The sequence below is a fragment of the Callithrix jacchus genome, chromosome 6 (assembly GCF_049354715.1).
Source record: "Callithrix jacchus isolate 240 chromosome 6, calJac240_pri, whole genome shotgun sequence".
NCBI classification, from domain to species: Eukaryota; Metazoa; Chordata; class Mammalia; order Primates; family Cebidae; genus Callithrix; species Callithrix jacchus.
Window position 1 is genome coordinate 75,271,049 of NC_133507.1, and position 21,687 is coordinate 75,292,735.

The following is a 21,687-nucleotide window of genomic DNA, read 5'->3' on the forward strand; positions in this document are numbered from 1 at the left end:
AAGAGAAAATGAGAGCAACTTGTTAAAGCCAAATCTCCCCTCTAGTTTTGCTGAATGTTATTATCTCCCCAATAAGACATGACCCCTTTCTAATTTCTAAGTCTAGGGAATAATGAGAACTACAATAATTCACTTAAATTACCATGGCTATGGGAAAGATGAACTTTGAACAAACTACACTACCTGGCTAGCTGAAGAGTTACCCCGGGATCAATGCTTTCCCCTCACAAAAAGCAGGGGAGAATTTCACTATAATTTTCTTTAAATATAAATCAATGCCACAGGTAAATTGTGTTTACTTCTAGCACTGACATCTTCCTAACAAATCAAAAGTAAAAGACTTTATAAGAATATTACATATGTTATTTTAATGAGATGTTTTTATCACCTTGTGTTAATATAGCACCTTGCTCCAAATTTGTCAACACTATAAATCTTTCATCTTTTTAATTAGGACACTCTTTATGGTATATGTGGTATATTTTTTAGACAGAAAACAATATTATCAGTACCCTGCACCAGTGTACAGACTAGGTGATTCAGAATCATTGCATTAAAGAAACCTTTGCATTAAAAAAGAAACAAAAACTAATATATAGGTTAATCCTAATTATGACTGGCTTTGTTGAAATAAAATGTAAAAACAGCTATAAACATCAAAAATATGTTGTCTGGAACAAACATCTGTAATAAATAACCTTATATGTTTAAAAAACTAGAGAATTCCTATAAATAACTTTTAATATCTAATTTTCAATTTCCATTATATTAATTAATATGGTAAACTCCTCTTCAGTAAGCCTCAAAGTGATACGTAAACATGGATTTCTTGAACAGAAGCCTTGCCACTATAACAAAGTGTTCCTTTCTGCCTAGTAGGCCTAACCTAAAGGAAGAAATGCTATATTGTGGTCTATGCATAGATACAGACACATACAATTACCATTGTAATAAACATACCTACAACACAACTGCTCGGCTTGATCTGACAAACTGCTTGATTCAAACAGTGGTCAATAACAATAAACTAAGTTAAACATTTTTTAAATTGTATGCAGTTCATTGAAATTAATTATAAATTAATATGATCTACCCAAGTTATTTATTCATAGTTACCTTAATGATAATTTACATCAGAACCAGGTTGATAATTATCCTCTATGGTATACAAAATTTAGTTTATTTACTGTATGTAACACAGTAAATATGTATGGAATATGAAGTGACAGGACAAGTGAACTGCTTTAATTTAAACACTTTTCTGAGCAACTTGGTCAAGGATAATTATGGTAAGATCTTGTAAGTGAATAATGAAAATGACACAAGAGTAAAACTTTTTAAAGCACATTGGATCCCTTTTAACTACAACATTAAGTTGGAGCTGTGTAAAACAATATGTACTTGTGGAATGGAAATTAAAATTTAAAAGGCAAAATCTCAAATATTGAGATCAGATTTTCATTTTATTAATACTAAATTCAGAATCAGGCTTCAGTTCTCTATGCAATTTCAGATAAACATTTTTCATTGTATGAACTATTTATTTAAGGTCATCTTTTTCAGTTTATGGACATCTGAAAACTACTGAGAAAAATACCTCTGGGAAGAATATGAATTGCAAATCACACACAGAGACAAACAACTGGGCTTTAAGCCTTCCTTCCCATACTCTAATTGGATGAGTGATTAAGAAGGACTTCTCTTGTTTGTGGTGGTGCCCTCTAACGACTAGACGGACCTTGCTTTAATAACCACTCCATGTGCAATTTGTTTTAGCATTTACACCGTTGATGTTAGGAAGCAATCTTCTTTAATGGATGCTGAAAGCTTCAAGTGAAATCTGTAATTGACAAAGGCTTCATAGAAACAGGCAATTAAGAATAAAATTAACAAGAGGCTCTACAGGAAAAGCACTCAAGCTTTCATAGAACAGGTCTCTAGGAAAATATTTAGTAAAAATAAAAATTTAAAAGAACCAAGTGTGGTTTCTTCCACTTTATTATCTGCTTCCTGAGTCTGTGTGTTTGTTAAAAAGATAGAGTTCAATACATTGGGTCTAGAGGAGTAATCTGCCTCCTAATATTATTAGGGTGAATAAAAGGAAAGAAAAAAATAAGAAAAGACCATCATGAAAGTTGAGGCAAATTCAGCACCTATTTCTTCAAAATAACAGCTGTTCAGGTGAGTTCTAGGATCTCGCATTGAATGGGGCAGTGTGTCGACAACAAATAAAATCGCTCTGAAGAGCAAAGCAACGAGGACAGGAAGGAAAACAGGGCACTAATTGCCCTCAAGGCTTCAGGAGCCAACACCAGTCCTCAAGTGTTACTAGTCCAGAAAGTAATCAAGCACATCCGAAATGACGAATATAAACAAGAGCACGACAGTGCGTGGGAAAAGAACAGAACTGTCAACCGCGTTCTTTGCCCAGTCCTCTAACCCCCTCATCCCCCAAAAGGAAGTTTACCTGTGGCGATAGATAGAACCAGGGGAGGGGGCCGGGCTGGTTCTCAGGCGAGTTCCTCCCGGGGTTTGGGGGACGCAGGTCTCCCGGTGGGGAAGGGGCGGGGAGCACTTACTTTGAGCAGCTTGCAGCGGATCTGCGCGGAGACCATGTGGCTGTTGCGCAGGTTGCCCACCCGGAACATAAGCGTGAGTTTTCCGTCCCTCATGGAGATCACCGCGTGCTCGCTGAACATGAGGGTCTCGGCGCGCTTCTTGGGCTGGGACATCTTGATGAACATGCAGCCGATGAGGAAGGCGTCCACGATGGAGCCCAGGATGGACTGGAAGAGGAAGAGGATGATGCCCTCGGGGCACTTGTCGGTGATGTATCGGTAGCCATAGCCGATGGTGGCCTCGGTCTCGATGAAGAAGAGGAAGGCAGAAGGGAAGTTATAGACATTGGCCACGCAAGGCGTGTAGTTACCGACATGGGCTTTGTTCAGGTCGCCCCGAGTGTAGGCGATCACCCACCACATGGACGCCATGAAGAGCCAGGCCACGGTGTAGGTGAGAATGAAGATGAAGAGGTTCCAGCGCCACTTGAGGTCCACCAGCGTGGTGAAGAGGTCCGAGAGGTAGCGGCTCGTCTCGCTCCCCAGGTTGCCGTGCTGTACATTGCACCGGCCGTTCTTGTCCACGAACCGCTGCCGCTTCTTCTTGGGCACAAGCTGCTGCTGCGGGTCCTGGCCTGGCCCCTGGGGCTGCAAGCCCGAGCCGCTGGACGATGTGGTCACTACCTGGTAATCGTCCCCAAATTTCCTTCGGAGTGCAGACATAATACGAAGGGGCGAGCCAGATTCAAACGCGAAGCGAAGGCGCAGGAGCTGGGCGCTGCAAACTAGCACCAATAAGGAGGTGGGGGCGGGGGAGGAAAGGGGGCGAAGCGAGCGCTCCTGGGGTGGGGGGCGCACCCGGCAGGTAGCTGCTGTCTCTGCCCCCTGCAGACGCCTCTCCTTCTCCCCTGAGACGGAGGCTTTCCTTCCAAGGTGAGTCTTGAAAAAGTGTTCTCCTGCACTCAAGGCAGGGGGAATGCAAGGACCCGGAACCCAAGCGCAATTTTGCCTCCAAGCTTTCCAAGGCTCCTCTTTTCCTTCCCCACCACCGGCATCCCGGGTCACCTCTTGCCTCCCCACTGCCCTCCTGATTATCCTGCAGTGCCCCCAACCTGACTGCTTAAAATTAATGAGTTGACAAGCGAGTCCCAACCCACCTGCCAACTCGCTGGCTGCCTAAGAAGCTGCCTCTACCTGCCTGGACCAGACCCTCCCCCCCTCCCCGCCGCTCCCCAATCTCCCGCCCCCTGGGACCGCTCTCCGCACCCCTGCGCACCTGCCTCCTATCTTTTAGCCAAAATCCCGCCCAAAGGCATGTCTGCCGGGCACTGGCGCAACGCCCCCTACCCACGCCCTCCGGGCTCAGATTCCCGGGTTCCGGACTCCAGTGACCTGTCCGCCTGGCGTCCCCCGACCCCCGAGTTTCCGCGGACGCCACCGGGGCCCTCCGGCGGACCCTCAAGGGCCCGCAGGCCGCCCCAGCGCTCAGCGGAGACACGGCAGTGCGCGAAGCCTGGGCACTCACCCAGCGGGAGAGGGCAGGAGGCGGCGCGGCGGGCGGTAGCGGCAGCCTGGCCTCGCACTCTGCGCTCACGGCTGTTTTCCTCGTTCCCACTTTTCCTGGTGTACCACTATGGGCGCCAATTCAGGTCCCCCAAGCTCCGCACCTCCATGAGGGCACCGCGCTGTCCCTGCCAGAAAGATCCTTGGCGCACAGAGCACTGACTGACTCGAGCGGGGGACTCGTGGGTTCCCTGGCGCTGTGCCAGCCTTCCAGGCGACAGCGGTGCTGCTGGACGGGGTTGGAGCCTCGGGTTGCCGGTCAGACTTTCAGGTTAAACAGTAGCGCCGCTCCAGCTTTTCCTCTGCCTCTGTCTTCTTGGGTCCCCCAATCCTTGTCAGCGCCTCGGTGGCCCCGGGTGGAAGACGCTAGGCGCAAGCCGGGGCAGCAGGAATGTGGTGTGTGTGGTGGTGCGTGTGATCAGCTGCAGAGCCGCGCTAGCCCCGCCTGTCCCTGCCTTCCCCCGCTGCTCCACCAGCCTGAATTGCACCTCCGAGCCTCAGTTGAGCCTGCAGTGTCTGGCAGCTCAGGAAAAGCGAGCCCCTCCAATGAGAAGCGGCTCTAAATCTGCTCCCAAACGCCCGCCAACTCTCCTTCCTCGCCCCCTGCATCAGTCAAAAAGCCCCCAGCAAAAAGCAAATGCTGCTCTCTGAAAGAAGAGAAGTACAATGTGTCTCTAACTGGGCACTCGTTTAAACGGATGCCTGGATTTGGGGTTGCATCATAAACAGAGATCCCAACTGGCTTTGAGATAGGCATTTTCAGAACTCAAAGTTGCAGGAAGCTTAAAGGGCCTTAGGATGAGAACAGAAAGGAGGGAGATACTAATAGAAATCCCTTCTGGAAATGACTCTATTAGGAAGGCTCAGAATATCTAGAGTTAATGTGTGCTTGTAATTGAGGGAGGAAGGCTGGATTTTAATGGCCCCAGCCTGGCAGTTAACTTAATGGAGGGGCAAAGTGCAGAAATAGCTAATAGAGTGTCCATGAGTAAATGCCAGCCTGTTTACCACGATTCACATTTGCTTTAAAATGCCACGATATCTTATGGCATATTTCAGTCCGTCCAGATACATGAAGTTGATTTTGTTAGAAAATCATCAAATCATGGCATTATAAAAGCAAAAGGCTGCTATCAGACTCCCACGGAAAGGAAAATAAGTACATAACCACTCTATGCATTCTCTACCAATAGGTACACCTTTGTACCTCTCTACTTCTAAACCAACTGCAGGAAAGTATGTGTCAGGTTGTCCACCATAAGCAAGGGACTCTTTCACTGCTATTTGGTTAAAATGTCTATCCTCAGTTACAGATGCTTCTCCTGCCAGTTTTCTGATAAAAGGTCAGTAACTCCGTTTGTTCTCTTAAGATTATATAAGAAGGGAAAGTGACACCGTGGGAATTGGAGACTTCTCTGGTCCTGGAATCATAAGACCTGATTTGAGTCGCATCTGTGCCATTTACAAGCTGTGTGACCTTGAGCAAGTAGCTGAACAACTTTGAGACCTAATTTATTCCCCCTGAAAAACTGGGAGTTTAAACATTTTCCTAGTGTTGGTATGAAAAAAGAGAGTAAATGTGGTTTTATTATTTCTGCTATGAAGAATGTTATTTCTTGGGCTATAAAGTTTCAACAAGGCTGAGAAGAGATTACAAATGAGCTTTTGCAGTTGGCACCATGTGGTGAACTAGCACCTATATTCTCATCTCACCTCTGACTACTCTCCCCCAAGCTCATTATGCCCTTGGCAGCCTGGCTCCTTTCAATTCCTGATACACACCAAAGCATAGCTCCACCCTTGGGCGTTTGCACTGTATGTGTTCCTTCTGCCCGGAAAGTTCTTGCTCTGCTGCTCCATGCTGCTGGCTCCTTCAATTATTCAACTCTCAACCTAAATGCACCCTTCTCAGGGAAGCCTGCCCAAGCATCTGAGATATTTCTATCACATCAATCTTGTTCATCTTTCTCATCATACTTTTTTTTATAGCTACTGTTTTCTTCATTCATTTGTCGTCTTTCTCTTCCATTTTCAGTTGTAGAATGTAAGCTGTACAAGGGCAAGGACCTTGTCTGCTTAGTTCTCTACTATGTCTCCAATACCTAGAAAAGTATCTATCATATACTAGGTCCACAATAAATATTTATTTGATCAATAACATGTGCCAATCTATATCACTGGAAACCCTACATGCATTGAAACTCTCTGAGTAATACAGAACTAAATAAAAGTAATGACTAAATCAGATCACTTGTATGACGATATAAAAAACATGTAAGATTTTCTTAAAAAAGAGCAATACTTTCTATGCTTGTTAGCTTTAGAACTGATATTCAATCAGGTTCCAAGTCTTTTTATTGTTATTGCTGCAATAGCTCTCATAATTACTCCTCTCTTTTAAAAAAAAGCCACTACCTTTCTTCAAATTCTCATTTTAAGTAGGCCCAAACTCAAATAACTTTGTGTTTATTGGATTTTTCTCTCCTTCAGACTGCCCTGGATAGTAGTACTAGAACTCTCACTTTAAACCATGTGCTTAGCATTGGTATAGAAAATAGAAATTCTCCAGTTATTTCATCTGGATGCTTTTAAGCATTCTCATTTTTTGAAAAATAAGTTTCATGAAAAACCTTTGCCATTTTCTAGCAACCAAATTTATAAACAAATAAGTTTATACTTCAAAAGACATGGTCTAGTCTAATCCTGTCATTTTACAAGTCAGCAAATTGAAGATAGAAAGGCAAAATAACTTGTTCAATGTCACAGGGTTGATAAGAGGAAACTGAGACTTGACCCCAGAACCTAGATATAGAACCTAGATGCTCTGCCATTCCTTACAGGTAGTGGCAGAGTAAGAAAAGAGCCTTGGATTCCTGATGGATGGTGAGGGCTTTCTTCCTTTATAGGCCTAGCTTCTCATCATGCAGGTGAAATCTAAGATCCTCCAACATGTGGCTTAATCTAGCTTTCCAAATTATCTCCTACCTTCCTTTTAATGGGCACTTTGCTCTAGCCAATTTTGACTATTAGATACTTCTCAAACATGCCCTATATTAACTTCATTTGTTCACTTATTTCTCATCACTTAAAATATCTTTTTTCTACACCTGCAAAGTCCAAATCATAGGCACTAGTATGTAAGGAAAGGGAAGGATTTCTTCACATTTTATTTCAATTGCTATTGCTGTCATGAAGTTTTTCATTTTACTCCCACTAAGAGTAATACATCCCTCCTCTGAACTCTCCTTTCCCTAAATTTCCAATGTGGCATTTTTTATATTCTAACTTGCATTTCAGCTTAGAATTTACCAAAATCCCCTCTGAGTACCCTGAGCACTGACTTCTTTATAAGTTGATACCACCTGGTATTTCATGAAGCAAACTGGCCTTGCTCATGGTAAACATTTGATAGAGTTTTAGAGAGAACCAAAATGTATTAAGAGCCTAATTTAATATGACAGGTAATGTGCTTAGAACTTTAAAGGTTAGTATTTATATTATATAGATAGAAAGACAGTGAAGCAGAGATTCCAAAACACATCTGCCTATTGTCAAGGTTTCTATTCTTTTAAGGACACAGTGCTGCCAGGGAAGTTAAATGTTTTTAAAGATGCCATTGTGTCATACTTTAAATGTGACTGAGGCTTTGACCTATTTGTGACATTGAGTCCAACTCTTTGAAAATGTTCACAGATGAACCAAACTCATCTTTTCCTGTGAGGGCAGCTGCTTCCAGGATGAGGTTCTGGAGGGCAGCCAGCTCTGCGGTGCAGAGGCCAGGCGGATGTGTGGGGAATGGATGATAGAAGGCCTCCTAACCAGGTGCTGTATGATAAACTGAAGTGAAACACTGCAAGCAGAATGGGTCAAAGGAGAGAGAGGTACACAGTTTCAGCCCAGGCCATAAAGCCAGGAAAAATCTGGAAAATATAACTGCACAATACAAAATCATCTGGAGTCTAACATTTAAAGATAGGGTGGCAAATTACAAGAAAACTACCATACAGTTCATGAGGGTTGGGGGGATCAAAGCTATATTTAACAAACTCGGCTAAGAGAAAGCTACATATTTATTCTGCCTGGAAAGTACTTCTGGCAATGTCTTATTTGCTGTGTCCAAAATTAGTAATATCATGAATAACTATAACTTCAGAAATGAGGGATATGATTCTGTTTTATACTAAAAAGGCATGACTTTGTACATGCACTTATCCTATTATGTAACTGAACGGTGTGGGGAAAAGAGTATATCTAATATGAAAGAAAAAACCTCTGCCCCTGAGAAGTCCACATTCTAAAAATGACTTAATCGGCCAACTGTGACAAAAGCAAGGCTTTGAACATCTCAGTATCCCTGGAGTCTGTCTTCTCGTCATTCACTTATTGCCACTGTGACACACCACGTGACAGTCTGCATGGCCAGAAATATTAATTACTCTCTGGGGAAGATGGTATCATATTTAATACTCCTTTACTCCTAATCCTAACATTCTCCAAAAGTACAATGAAGAAATGGGCAGGCCTGGGGATCTAATGCTTTCATACTTCAAAAGGTGAAACATTCCCATTGCCACCATAAGTTTTGCTATATCTGGGAAGAGGTCACTCTTTGAAATTCTATATGCAATTTTGGGAAATAGAATGGTGTTCCTTTTTTTTATCCTCCTAAAAAAGAATACTGAAGTTATTTTCTCTCTTGCCAAAAAGAGAAGAAAAAAAAAATGAGAAGGAGAAATCAGTTTGAGATTTGATTGCGCAGACGTGAGAACAGAGGCATTGCCATACCATGGCAGATGACTCATCCAGCCTTTAATCTTGGCTCCAAACCCTGGCCTCTGCCTGAGGATTCGGAGAAAGGCAATATGCCATTCTAACTTGTAGACCATTTATTTAGCAAGGTTCTCCTGACTTAAACCCTCTCTTTATTGCAAAGCTGTACATTGGAGTATTCTGATTTATGAAAGAATAAGGACTTTTAAAGTCTTCAAGAGCTCAACATCTGTTTAAAAGGAAATAATTGTTTCATCAACCTAAAGATGTTTTGGCAGGGCTTCAGGGAAAAATAACAATTTCCTATTCTCTTCTATGTACATGGAAGTTATACTGAGGATTTCTTTCCTGAGAACACCAATGAAGTCCAAGATGTCAAAATATGTCTAACAATTTTGCTTGATTTAGTACAAAAAACATTTAATGTGCACAAACTATGTATCTAGCACTATGACAAAGTTTGTGCAGATCAGAAATGATGAAGACATTATGTCAACAAAATATGTTATGATGATATATTTTTTCAAAATAATAATGACAATAATAATAATTAATACAATGTGGTGAGTACCTAAAGAAAGAGGACTGCTTTATTTGCAGCCAGAGGAACAAGTGCCTTCAGGAAATATTGCTCTGGCTAATAGGAGTTTTCCAAACCTGTTAAACTGGAATCACTTACATTTGGTTCAGCATTAAATTATCTCCACTCAGACTACTTTATTTTAGCACTCTGAAAATAGATTTTTAATGACAAGATTTTTAAGAGGTAAGATTTTTACACAATTTGAATAAAATAAGAAATAACTTGTAACCACATTATAGACTCTTTCAAACATGTATAAAAATTCTGGGAGAAAAATACAAACAGTAGATTTTAGAGGTGGTAAAATTTTCACCGTAATTTTCTATGTATGTATATACAGTAAAAGATTGAAATTATTTTTCAATAATTAGAAAACAGTAATACAACTTCTAAACAATATTTAAAAATATTAAGGCAGACAATAATGTCAACACAGCTTATCTGGGAAGCAGACGCTGAGATAAAGTTGAGAGAAGTTTCTTAGGGTGCAATGCCTAAGACACATAAAAGGGGAAAGAAGAATATGAAGCAGAGAGCCTTCAACTTTGAAGCAGAGCTGACACCTGTGAAAGGAAAGATGGAGAGGTGCAGGAAGAAGAATTGAGTAGAGAGAGACTCAGCCAATGATGTAAATCACGTGTAAGTCAGATAAAGTCTTGGCTAACCCAATGGGGAGCTCCCAAGCCCAGCTGGCCCATTAAAAGAGTGCCACATTGGGCAAAGATGGCCTGGTCCTAATGGTCCACCGAATTGTCAGTGGCTAGGGGCTGTGGTTGCCCGTGGTTGTCTTCAGCTGAATGCTGCATCAAATCTGGAAAGATGCTGCAGCTGGAGGCTGTGAGCTAAGTGCGTGGCCTCCAGCTGAAGGGCAAGCTCTTCTTGAAGGAAGATCCAGTGGCATATCTGCGTGGCTTCCAAACAGAGTAGAGAAATTGAACTTATCAGTGTCTCCTCAAAAGTTTTGTTACAGATATACAGAAATGTTTCTATAATCTAATCAGCTGATTGTGAATGTATGCATAAGTCTTTAGTTTTGGTGCGATCATATTTTGTGGAGTGAGGGGTGACTGGGATATAGGGTATAACACATAGCTATCCATGTTCATCTTTGTTTTGATTATAGTTGTCTAGAAGACATACATATATCTATGTAACTTCCTTTAGCATCCTCCAGTACAAAGGCTGCATTAAGACTGCATGAAGGAGAGGGAGAAAAGGGAGGAACAGAACTATTGGACAATAGGACAGTGATAGGAAATAAGGGAGAAGCCAATAAAGCAGGAAAGACCCTCCGTTACAAAGCGGTAGGGAACAGAACTCAAACATTTCATGGCAGGTACCCCAGGGAGGCATAGTAAATAGAATGGTGAATGTAAAAGGAGAATGGTGAATAGAATTTTCTGAAATAAAATTATGTATTTATAGTATTTAGCCATACACTATATCACCTCATGACTCCACTCCCAGTCAATTATATATCTGGGGGAGGACCCAGGCATCGGTATTTTTAAGAAGCTCCACTGGTGATTCTGACAGCACAGCTAGAATTACGAAACTCTGACCAATGGGAACAGCATGCCTGTTAACAGAGGACCTTCTCTGGAAAATGTCATGTGCAGAAGCACCATCAATCTTCCTTCCTCACTCCTGAGAGCTCTCATTCTTTGGCACCAGGAACAGTTGCAATTAGTAAACCCTGATTCCCTGTTCTTTCACAAATCACAAGAGTCCAACATATGGATATAAACCTTTGTTCACGGGAGGATCTTCCCCTCAGTGGAAATGCAACTGGGAAAAGCAGGAGACACTGGACAGTGACTGCAGTTTCATCCAATCCCACCACCCATGCAGGCATAAATAATCAACATGGATGGGGGAGTCTGGAGCCACTGAATTGTAAAGCCCATAAATGTTTAAACTTCTATTAATGTTTCTGTTTTCCGTGTATTTGTGTAGAAGTTCTGTGTTTATAATTCTTACCACTATGGATCATGCTTTCTTGGGGAAGGAAGAACACAAAAATTAAAATTTTCGCAAAGACTACTGTTAAGCTGGAGGAAGACCACATCACTGTGTGGCCACAAAGACAGAAAGCCAAGTCAGGTTCAGCCATGTTAGTCATCTGCTCTATATAATGCAATTATTTAGAGATGGTGGGTAGAGAACAACTACAGAAATAAAAACAACTGCTAGAAACTAGAATGTCAGTTTTACACACTCATTTGTAGAATTCCTCCCAATTTTTACTCAGCGGAACTTTAATATGATTTTCATTTGGGAAAAGAACTATTGAGTTAACCCCGTTAAATGGCCACTAAAACTCATCCACTTCCATGATTGCCCAGCCATCCTCACATCATCTTCACGATTTTCCTGGAAATAACAGAAGAGGCCCTGGGGATTACTACATTGGTGGAGTGGGAATACATTAAATTTCTCTACTTCCTTGTTGCACGGTCCTTCCTCCACCCTACAAGGTGTGTGCTTGTAACTCAAATTTCCATTTGAGTAATTAGCAGTTATTATTTAAAACTAACCTTAAAATAAAAATTGTATTCATTTAATTCATAGGGAGCATCTACCTATTTATTATTACCCCATACGTGGTGTGGCTCTAGAAACATCTCGGTATTCAAATAGCCAGTTAAAACATAAAATGTAATGATTTTCTAAAGCTACTCTTTTTCCTTCTCTCATCTCTATCTACTAATTGGAAAGTCTACTCTCCAAACATAGCTAACATGACTGACAGAATTTTAAAAATAAGCAAATTTCCCTATTAAAGAGGGTGAATGGATGTTAGCACTGTATCAGACACATAATATTAAGGAGATATCTGCTGTTTAACATTAACATTCTGTGTAGTTTTTGTTTTGAATCAAACAGACGTCAAAAAGTGAATAAAAACATGTCGTGAAATTACCAAATAATGAATTAACTTCCTGGATATAAGAAAAGTTCTTTTAGCAAGTTCTTTTTAATAAAATCAAAGAATGGGTATATAACAATTAGAGAAATGTGGAGGAAAACATAAGAAAGTTGGGAGAGGGAGGTCAAATCTCACTGCCAGCTATCAGTAAAGTGCACATTCTTTTTTGCATTCTGTGAGGCTGGAGGTGCTGCTGATAAAATGTCCTCACATATTCTGTCAATGTCAGGATGCAAACATCACTAAATAAACCCTCGTGTCAAAATGTCACACAGTGATTATTTATGCTTCTTGACAACACCAATGAATGACAAGGCTGCCTCCATGGCAGTGAAAGGTTGCATACCAATTGTTAGAGGTAACACAGATGAAGGACAAAGTAGTTATCAGAATTCATTTAACCTGTGCTATTAAATTAGATATGTTCGCAGCAGCCATCACAGTAAATACTACTGTGATTCTCCAGAAAGCATGTTGCCTAAACAACTTAATGCAGAACATTTCATAATTAACATGCATTCCTGAATCTCTGCTACCATGTAGATATTCATACTGAAAGAGAAGTGTCATTTCTTTTTCTTCTTTAATCTATCATTGTTTCCCAGTGTTCTAGCTTTTGGAATTGAATTCGGAGTTCATATTTTTTAAGGATAGTGCAATTATTAACCAAGTCTGGGATGATATGTCTCAGCAAAATGTACACAAAGTGACTAAGATAGTTAACGCCTTAGTTGTTCCAATTCCATATTGCTTCCTGTTCCAAACCTACTGAGTAATAAGAGATTAACACTAATCAATGGGACAAAAACATGCATTACAAAAATACTCTATCAATTCAATCAGTAAAATTTGTAAGGTAATTATAAATTTATCAGACATTTTAGATTGTTAAAGTATAATTAAAATATACTGTTTTACTTGGCATAACCTTCTGTTTTATTAATCATACTAAAACACTTGATGCTCAAAACACAATTAAAAGTTATCTTAATCAGCATGACTTTCAAGATCCTGTTGAAAAAGACCTGCTACTACCCTAGGATTATTGAAATGTAAATCCTTGCTTTGTACTTTCTGGCTGTGTGAACTTAGGCAAATTACTTTTATATTCTTGGGTTTTCTCACTGTTAAAATGAAATAGAAATAGCACCTACCTCTGTGAGGTGATTTGATAAAAAGATTAAATGAGAAGATCTACATAAAGCATAGTGCCTAAGATCTGTCACACAATATTTTGATATTGATATGTGAAAACAAATTCAAAAATAATTACTTGAAAATAAAATCTACATGGAGAACTTCTAATTTGCTAATAAGCCTACAGATATTTTTGTAGTCTACAGATATTTTAGAAATAACGTAAAATTAAAGGAATAATTAAGTTCAAAAGAGTTCTATTTCCTCCCTTCTTTACTACACTCTATGATTATAAATTGCAAACTATGTTTTCTCAACTGAACTGAAATAAGAATGTGTTTGCTTTTACTCCCTATGAGTTCCCATTTTCCTGTTATTCTTTTAATGTTGGCTGCATCTGAAATTTCCCTACTCTGACTTTACTAACTCTGGTTTAACAGATACATTCATTTATTTTTATTCTTGATATCTTCATATATTGATGAGAGGGAAAATCCACTTATAATCATATTCCACAATCTAGGAAATCCTTGCCTTTATATAAAAAAGAAGTGGCTTCTTAGCAGCCCAACAAACCTGTCCCCTCTCCCATTCTCAACAACCACAAAACTACAAGAAGCAAAATAAAACAAAATCTTCCTTAAGTTTTTCCTGTAATGAAATGGTGAATGACTTGTGTACCAGAACACTTAAGAAGTAAGCCTGACCAGGCACAGTGACTCATGCCTGTAATCCAACCACTTTGGGAGGCCAAGGCAGGTGGATTACCAGAGGTCAGGAGATAGAGATGAGCCTGGCCAACATGGAGAAACCTTTCTCTACTAAAAAGTACAAAAGTTAGCCGGGCATGGTGGCAGGCACCTGTAATCCCAGCAACTCAGGAGGCTGAGGCATGAGAATCACTTTAACTCAGGATGATCTCAGTGAGCTGAGATCATGCCATTGCACTCCAGCCTAGGTGAAAGAGTGAAACTCCATCTCAAAAAAAAATAAAATGAACCGATCAGACTCTGAGATATTTAAGAGTGGATAGAACTATCACAGGGGGAGATCTGAAGAACTGCCCGTACTTCTGAAAGGAAGAAGGGTAAGAGAAAGAGAGGAAGAGTTAAAAGAGGTGTCAGCATGAGGAGAGGAGGCCAGACTATCTGGTGGGTGACTCTTCCCCGTGATAGTCTTCAATAATCACAAAGCTAACCTGTCTCACGATTTTTTTGAAGCCAATGAATTACCCAGACTTCACATTCACCTTGATATGAGGCAAAGCCAAGGTAGTACTTTTAGGTACAACAGCTTAAAGGTAAGGAGACACAGGAAGCAATAAACCCTCAAAACTCAACTCTCTTAGAGGGATTTAGATTGGATTAGGCCATAGGTTCAAGTCGAGTTGGAATAGTTCTCTAAGAGGAGAGGGGACTCCCAGATGACTCTTGCTTTATAAACTGATTTCAAGGTTTGTTTGTTGTTCATTGTTTGGTTGATTCATTTAGAAATATTTTTCTCATCAAGCCAGAGACCAGGCACTGCACCAAATCAGCTTTTTCACCATTAACCTTTCACTCTGCTCTATGTAGTTTACAAAATAACACAATAGGAAAAACCAGCATTTGTAATTAAGAAATAAGCATGGGCCAGGCTATAAAATAACTGTGCAGATAACAATCCAGCAACATTCACTGATTATTTCAAATAATGACTTTAGAAACTAAGCCCACCTAAGATAATAAAGCACATTTAAATTGGTACTATTTAAAGTTAAAATAGTGGTACTATAAAAAGTGTCACTGATATTTCAATTCTATGTGCCTGTCAAACAGTATGAAAAACTGTAACTTTAGTGTATGCCTCAAAAAAACAAAGGCTGAGATGACTGAAAACAGGTGGCTGGCAAGATGGCTGAATAGGAACAGCTCTAGTCTGCAGCTCCCAAGGAGATCAGTGCAGAAAGTGGGTGATTTCTCTATTTCCAACTGAGGTCCCCAGCTCATCTCACTGGGACTGGTTAGACAGTGGGTGCAGCCCATGGAGGGAGAACTGAAGGAGGATGAGGCATCACCTCACCCTGGAAGCACAAGTGGTCAAAGAACTCCCTCCACTAGCCAAGGGAAGCCATAAAGAACTGTACTGTGATGAGCGATGCACTCAGCCCAGATACTGTGATTTTCCCACAGTCTTCACAACCCACAGACCAGGAGATTCCCTCAGGTGCCAATGCCACCAGGGCTCTGAGTTTCCTGCACAAAACTGGGAGGTGGTTTGGCAGACACCAAGCTAGCTGCAGGAGTTTTATTCATATCCTAGTGGTGCCTGGAGCACCAGTGAGACAAAACTATTCACTCCCCTGGAAAGGGGCTGAAGCCAGGGAGCCACGTGATCTAGCTCAGCAGTTCCCACCCCCATGAAGCCTAGCAAGCTAAGATCTACTGGTTGGAATGCTGCCAGCACAGCAGTCTGAAGTTGACCTGAGATGCTCGAGCTTGGTAGAGGGAGGGGTGTCTGTCATTACTGAGGCTTGAGTAGGCCATTTTCCCTTCACAGTGCAAACAAAGCTGCCAGGAAGTTTGAACTGGGTGGAGCCCACTACACCTTGGCAAAGCTGCTGTAGACAGACTACCTTTCTAGATTCTTCCTCTCTGGGTAGGGCATCTCTGAAAGAAAGCAGCCCCAATCAGGGGCTTATAGATAAATCTCTCATGTCCCTGGGACAGAGCATCTGGTAGAAGAGGTGGCTATGGGCATAACTTCAGCAGATTTAAATGTTCCTGCCTGCCAGCTCTGAAGAGAGAAGCAGATCTTCCAGCACAGTGCTTGAGCTCTGCTAAGGGACAAACTACCTCCTCAAGTAGGCCCTGATCACCATGCCTCCTGATTTGGAGACACCTTCCAGCAGGGGCTGACAGACACCTCGTATAGGAGAGCTCTGGCTGGCATCTGACAGGTGCCTCTCTGGGACAAAGCTGCCAGAGGAAGGAAGAGGCAGCAATCTTTGCTGTTCTTCAGCCTCTGCTGGTGATACTCAGGCAAACAGGTCTGGAGTAGACCTTCAGGAAACTCCAACACACCTGCAACAGAGGGGCCTGACTGTTAGAAGGAAAACTAACAGAAAGAAATAGCATCAACATCAACAAAAAAGACCTCCACAGAAACCCCATCTGAAGGTCACCAACATCAAATACGAAATGTAGATAAATCCACAAAGATGAGGAAAAACCAGTGCAAAAAGGCTGAAAATTAAAAAAACCAGAATGCCTCTTCTCCTCCAAAAAAATCACAACTTTTCACCAACAAGGGAAGAAAACTGTACAGAGAGTGAGTTTGTCGAATTGACAGAAGTAGGCTTCAGAAGGTGGATAATAACAAACTCTTCTGAGTTAAAGGATTGCATTGCTCATTGCATTTTTCTAACCCAATGCAAGGAAGCTAAGAATCTTGAAAAAAGGTTAAAGGAATTGCTAACTAGAATAACCAGTTTAGAGAAGATAAATGACCTGATGGAGCTGAAAAACACAGCATAAGAACTTCATGAAGCATATACAGCATAAACAAGTATCAATTGCCAAATTGATCAAGTGGAAGAAAAGATATCAGAGATTGAAGATCACCTTAATGAAATAAAGTGTGAAGACAACATGAGAGAAAAAAGAATGAAAAGAAACTAACAAAGCCTCCAAGAAATATGGAACTATGTGAAAAGACCAAACCTATGTTTTATTGGTGTACCTGAAAGTGACAGGGAGTGTGGAAACAAATTGGAAAATACTCTTCAGGATATTATCCAGGAGAATTCCCCCAACCTAGAAAGAAAATCCAACATTCAAATTAAAGGAAATACAGACAGCACCACAAAGATGCTCCTTGAGAAGAGCAACCCCAAGACACATAACCATCAGAAGCATCAAAGTTGAAAAAAAAGAAAAAATGTTAAGGGCAGTCAGAGAGAAAGGTCCGGTTACCCACAAAGGGAAGCGCATCAGACTCACAGCTGATCTCTCTGCAGAAATCCTATAAGAGAGTGGGGGCCAATACTAAACACTCTTAGAGACAAGAATTTTCACCCCAGAATTTCGTATCTGGCCAAACTAAGCTTCATAAGCAAAGGAGAAATAAAATCCTTTACAGACAAGCAAATGCTGAGAGATTTTTGTTGCCACCAGGTCTGACTTACAAGAGCTCCTGAAGGAAACACTAAACATGGAATAGAAAAACTGGTACCAGCCACTGAAAAAGCATATAAAATTGTAAAAATGTCAATACTATGAAGAAACTGCATCAACAAATGGGCAAAATATTCAGCTAGCATCATAATGACAGGATCAAATTCACACATAACAACATTAACCTTAAAAGTAAACGAGCTAAATATCCCATTTAAAAGACATGAACTGACAAATTGGATAAAGACTCAAGACCAATCAGTGTTCTATATTCAGGAGACCAATCTCACATGCAAAGACACACATAGGATCAAAATAAAGGAATGGAGGAAGATTTTGCAAGCAAATGGAAAGCAAAAAAAGCAGGGGTTGCAATCCTAGTCTCTGTTAAAATAGACTTTAAACCAACAAAGATCAAAAAAGACAAAGAAGGGCATTACATAATGGTAAAGGGATCAATGCAACTAGAAGAGCTAAGTATCCTAAATATAAATGCACCCAGAACAGAAACACCCAGATTCATAAAGCAAGTTCTTAGAGATCTATAAAGAGGTTTGGAATCCCACACAATAATAGTGGGAGACTTTAACACCTCACTGTCAATATTAGACAGATTAACAAGACAGAAAATTAACAAAGAAATTTAGGAATCGAACTCAGCTCTGGACCAAGTGGATCTAACAGACATCTACAAAACTCTTCACCCCAAATCAACAGAATATACATTCTTCTCAGCACCACATCACACTTATTCTAAGATTGACCACATTATTGGAAGTAAAACACTCCTCAGCAACTGCTAAAGAATGGAATCACAACAAACGAGGCAATCAGGCAAGAAGAAGAAATAAAGGGTATTCTGCCATGTCCTTTTCCAACCATATTGCTTGACAAAGTTTGAATATGGGGAGACGAGCTTCAAGGAAGCCTCTTTCCTGAAAAAGGACAAGGCATGGGGATACAATTTCTTGGGTGGATCGGTGGGTTCTTGGGAATCGTTTGCTTAATCATATTTCTTACTAATCAAAAAATTGTGTACTCAGCTGATGTCACTTTAGAGTCCCAATTCTCCACCGACTCTCCTAGCACCTCAGAAATCCCCATTACTACTAATGGCCCCCGATGTTGACTCGATATCTTGAGGAAAGACCCTAAATTCACTAAAGACGTAAATCAGTTTATGCTTGAATTACAACAGGTGTAAATACTCCAGGAGCCAGTCACCCCTACACGTATTTCCAGAATTAAGAAAAATAAGGAAAGAACAAAAACTTAGAAATCTACTTCCCACTGCCCAGGGGCTTCCTTGGGTAGTTTATAAGCTAGGAAATAAATTTTGGTATCCCCCTGAAGAAGCAAATGTTAATTAGAAAATAATTAGACTTACTGATCCTTCTCTACCTTATGCAGAAGTAAATAACAAGGACGGAATTAAACTGGTCAATATAGACAGTATCCATTTCCTTTATCATTCCCTAACATTTATGGAAGGGCTTGCTAGAACAGGATCTCCTTGGTGTATAAAAACAAGACAATAAAAAATATTTGCACTAAAACAGTTAAAGTAAGTTCATGAATTTCCATGCTGTCCTCTACCTTGTAGTCTAAACTCCATTGATCCTTACCTGTAACCATGGGTAACAGTATAGGTTGCCAATGTTTGTTGTTATTGTCTCCAGGGACTATCCATTCATCCCTGAAGATAGAACAGACAATGTCTATCACTTAGTCAATATTTAGCTCTTAACCTGTTTTATAATTTCTTTAACATTTAGTTATGAAAGCATAATGTCTAACATAAGTTAATCATAAATTAATAACCTTTAAGAAGAGAGGAAAGTTAATTAAAAACAGTAGAATGTAGATATCTAACATTTCCTTGGAATCATCTTTGAAACAAACTCTTCTGATTATTCTGGAGAATCATAGTACAATGTAATTTTCTGAAGCACAGAACTGTAACTACAAAGCCCTGTTGATGTTTGAATTTCCTGTTTTGTCTGTTCACCTGCCAAAATTAAAAGTATAAAAACCATGAATTGCCTGTAATAAACACACACATCTTTTGGTTGACACAACCTGCAAGTCATGCTGTCTCCTTCCACCGACGCCTAGTTCACCTTCGGGATCCCCTGGACCCTGCCCGGCTGGATCGCGGCAGTATTCAAATAGGAAAAGAAGAAGTCAAATTGTCTCTGTTTGAAGATGACGTGATTGTACATTTAGAAAACCCCATCATCTCAACCCAAAATCTCCTTAAGCTGATAAGAAACTTCAGCAAAATCTCAGGATACAAAATCAATGTGCAAATATCACAAGCATTCCTATATACCAATAATAAACAGAGAACCAAATCACGAATGACTTCTCATTCACAATTTCTGTAAAGAGAATAAACTACCTAGGAATACAGCTTACAAGGGATGTAAAGGACCTCTTCAAGGAGAGCTTCAAACAACTGCCCAAGGAAATAAGAGAGGACACAAACAAATGGAAAAACATATCATGCTCATGGATAGGAAGAATCAATATTGTGAAAATGGCCATACTGCCCAAAGTAATTTATAGATTCAATGCCATCCCCATCAAGCTAACACTGGCTTTCTTCACACAATTAGAAAACACTACTTTAAATTTCATAGGAAACAAAAAAGAGCCTATATAGCCAAGACAACCCTTAGCAAAAAGAACAAAGCTGGAGGCATCACACTGCCTGACTTCAAACTATACTACAAGGCTACAGTAATCAAAACAGCACTGTATGGTTGCAAAACAGATATATAGACCAATGAAGCAGAACAGAGGCCTCAGTAATAACATCACACATCTACAACCATCTAATCTTTGACAAACCTGACAAAAACAAACAATGGGGAAGGGATACCCTATTTAATAAATGGTGTTGGAAAACTGGCTAGCCATATACAGAAAACTAAAACTGGACCCCTTCTTTACACCTTACACAAAAATTAACTCAAGATGGATTATAGACTTAAACATAAGACATGAAACTATTAAAAGCCTAGAAGGAAACCTAGGCAATATTATTCAGATCAGAGGCATGGGCAAAGAATTAACAACTACAATTCCAAAAGCAATGACAACAAAAGTCAAAATTCATAAATGGTATCTAATTAAACTGAAGAGCTTCTGTACAGCAAAAGAAATTATCATCAGAGTGAACAGGCAGCCTACAGAATGGGAGAACATTTTTGCAATCTATCCATCTGACAATATCCATCTGATATCCAGAATCTACAAAGAAATTAAACAAATTTACAAGAAAAAAAAACCCTATGAAAAAGTGGGAAAAGGATATGAACAGACACTTTTCAAAAGAAGACATTTATGTGGCCAAAAAATATATGAAAAAAGCTCATCATCACTGGTCATTAGAGAAATGCAAATCAAAACCACATTGAGATACCATCTCATGCCAGTTAGAATGGCAATCATTAATAAGTCAGAAAACAACTGATGCTAGAGAAGACGTGCAAAAACAGGATGCTTTTACACTCTTGGTGGGAATGTAAATTATTTTCATCATTGTGGAAGACAGTGTGGTGATTCCTCAAGGATCTAGAACCAGAAATACCATTTGACCCAGCAATTCCATTACTGGGTATATCCCCAAAGGATTGTATAAATCATTCTACTATAAAGATGTATGCACACATATGTTTGTTGTGTTACTGTTCACAATAGCAAAGACTTGGAACCAACCCAAATGCCCATCAATGATAGACTGGTTAAAGAAAATGTGGCATGTATACACCATGGAACAATATGCAGCCAAAAAAAGTCTTTTGCAGGGACATGGATGAATCTGGAAATTATCATTCTCAGCAAACTAATACAGGGACAGAAAACCAAACACCACATGTTCTCATTCATAAGTGGGAGTTGAACAATGAGAATACATGGACACAGGGTGGGGAACATCACACACTGGAGCCTGCTGCAGGGTGGGGGGCCAGGGGAGGGATAACCTTA

The 21,687-nt window shown here is 40.3% G+C and overlaps 1 protein-coding gene across 6 annotated transcripts in view; it reads right to left on the minus strand.

Annotated features, from left to right (window-relative positions):
- The window catches only part of KCNJ3 (potassium inwardly rectifying channel subfamily J member 3), a 152,623-nt gene extending 148,137 nt beyond the window's left edge, over positions 1–4,486 (minus strand). For 4 of the 6 annotated variants that reach the window (XM_017973475.4, XM_002749431.7, XM_078327727.1 and 1 more), the window contains exon 1: positions 2,580–4,486. In XM_017973475.4, the coding sequence (XP_017828964.1) occupies positions 2,580–3,281 (702 nt within the window). In that variant the 5' untranslated portion in view covers positions 3,282–4,486. Of the gene's footprint in view, positions 1–2,467 lie in introns of all 6 variants that reach the window. The other 2 variants (XM_078327726.1, XM_035304869.3) reach the window with 2 other exon arrangements.
- Between the last annotated feature and the right edge of the window lie 17,201 nt (positions 4,487–21,687).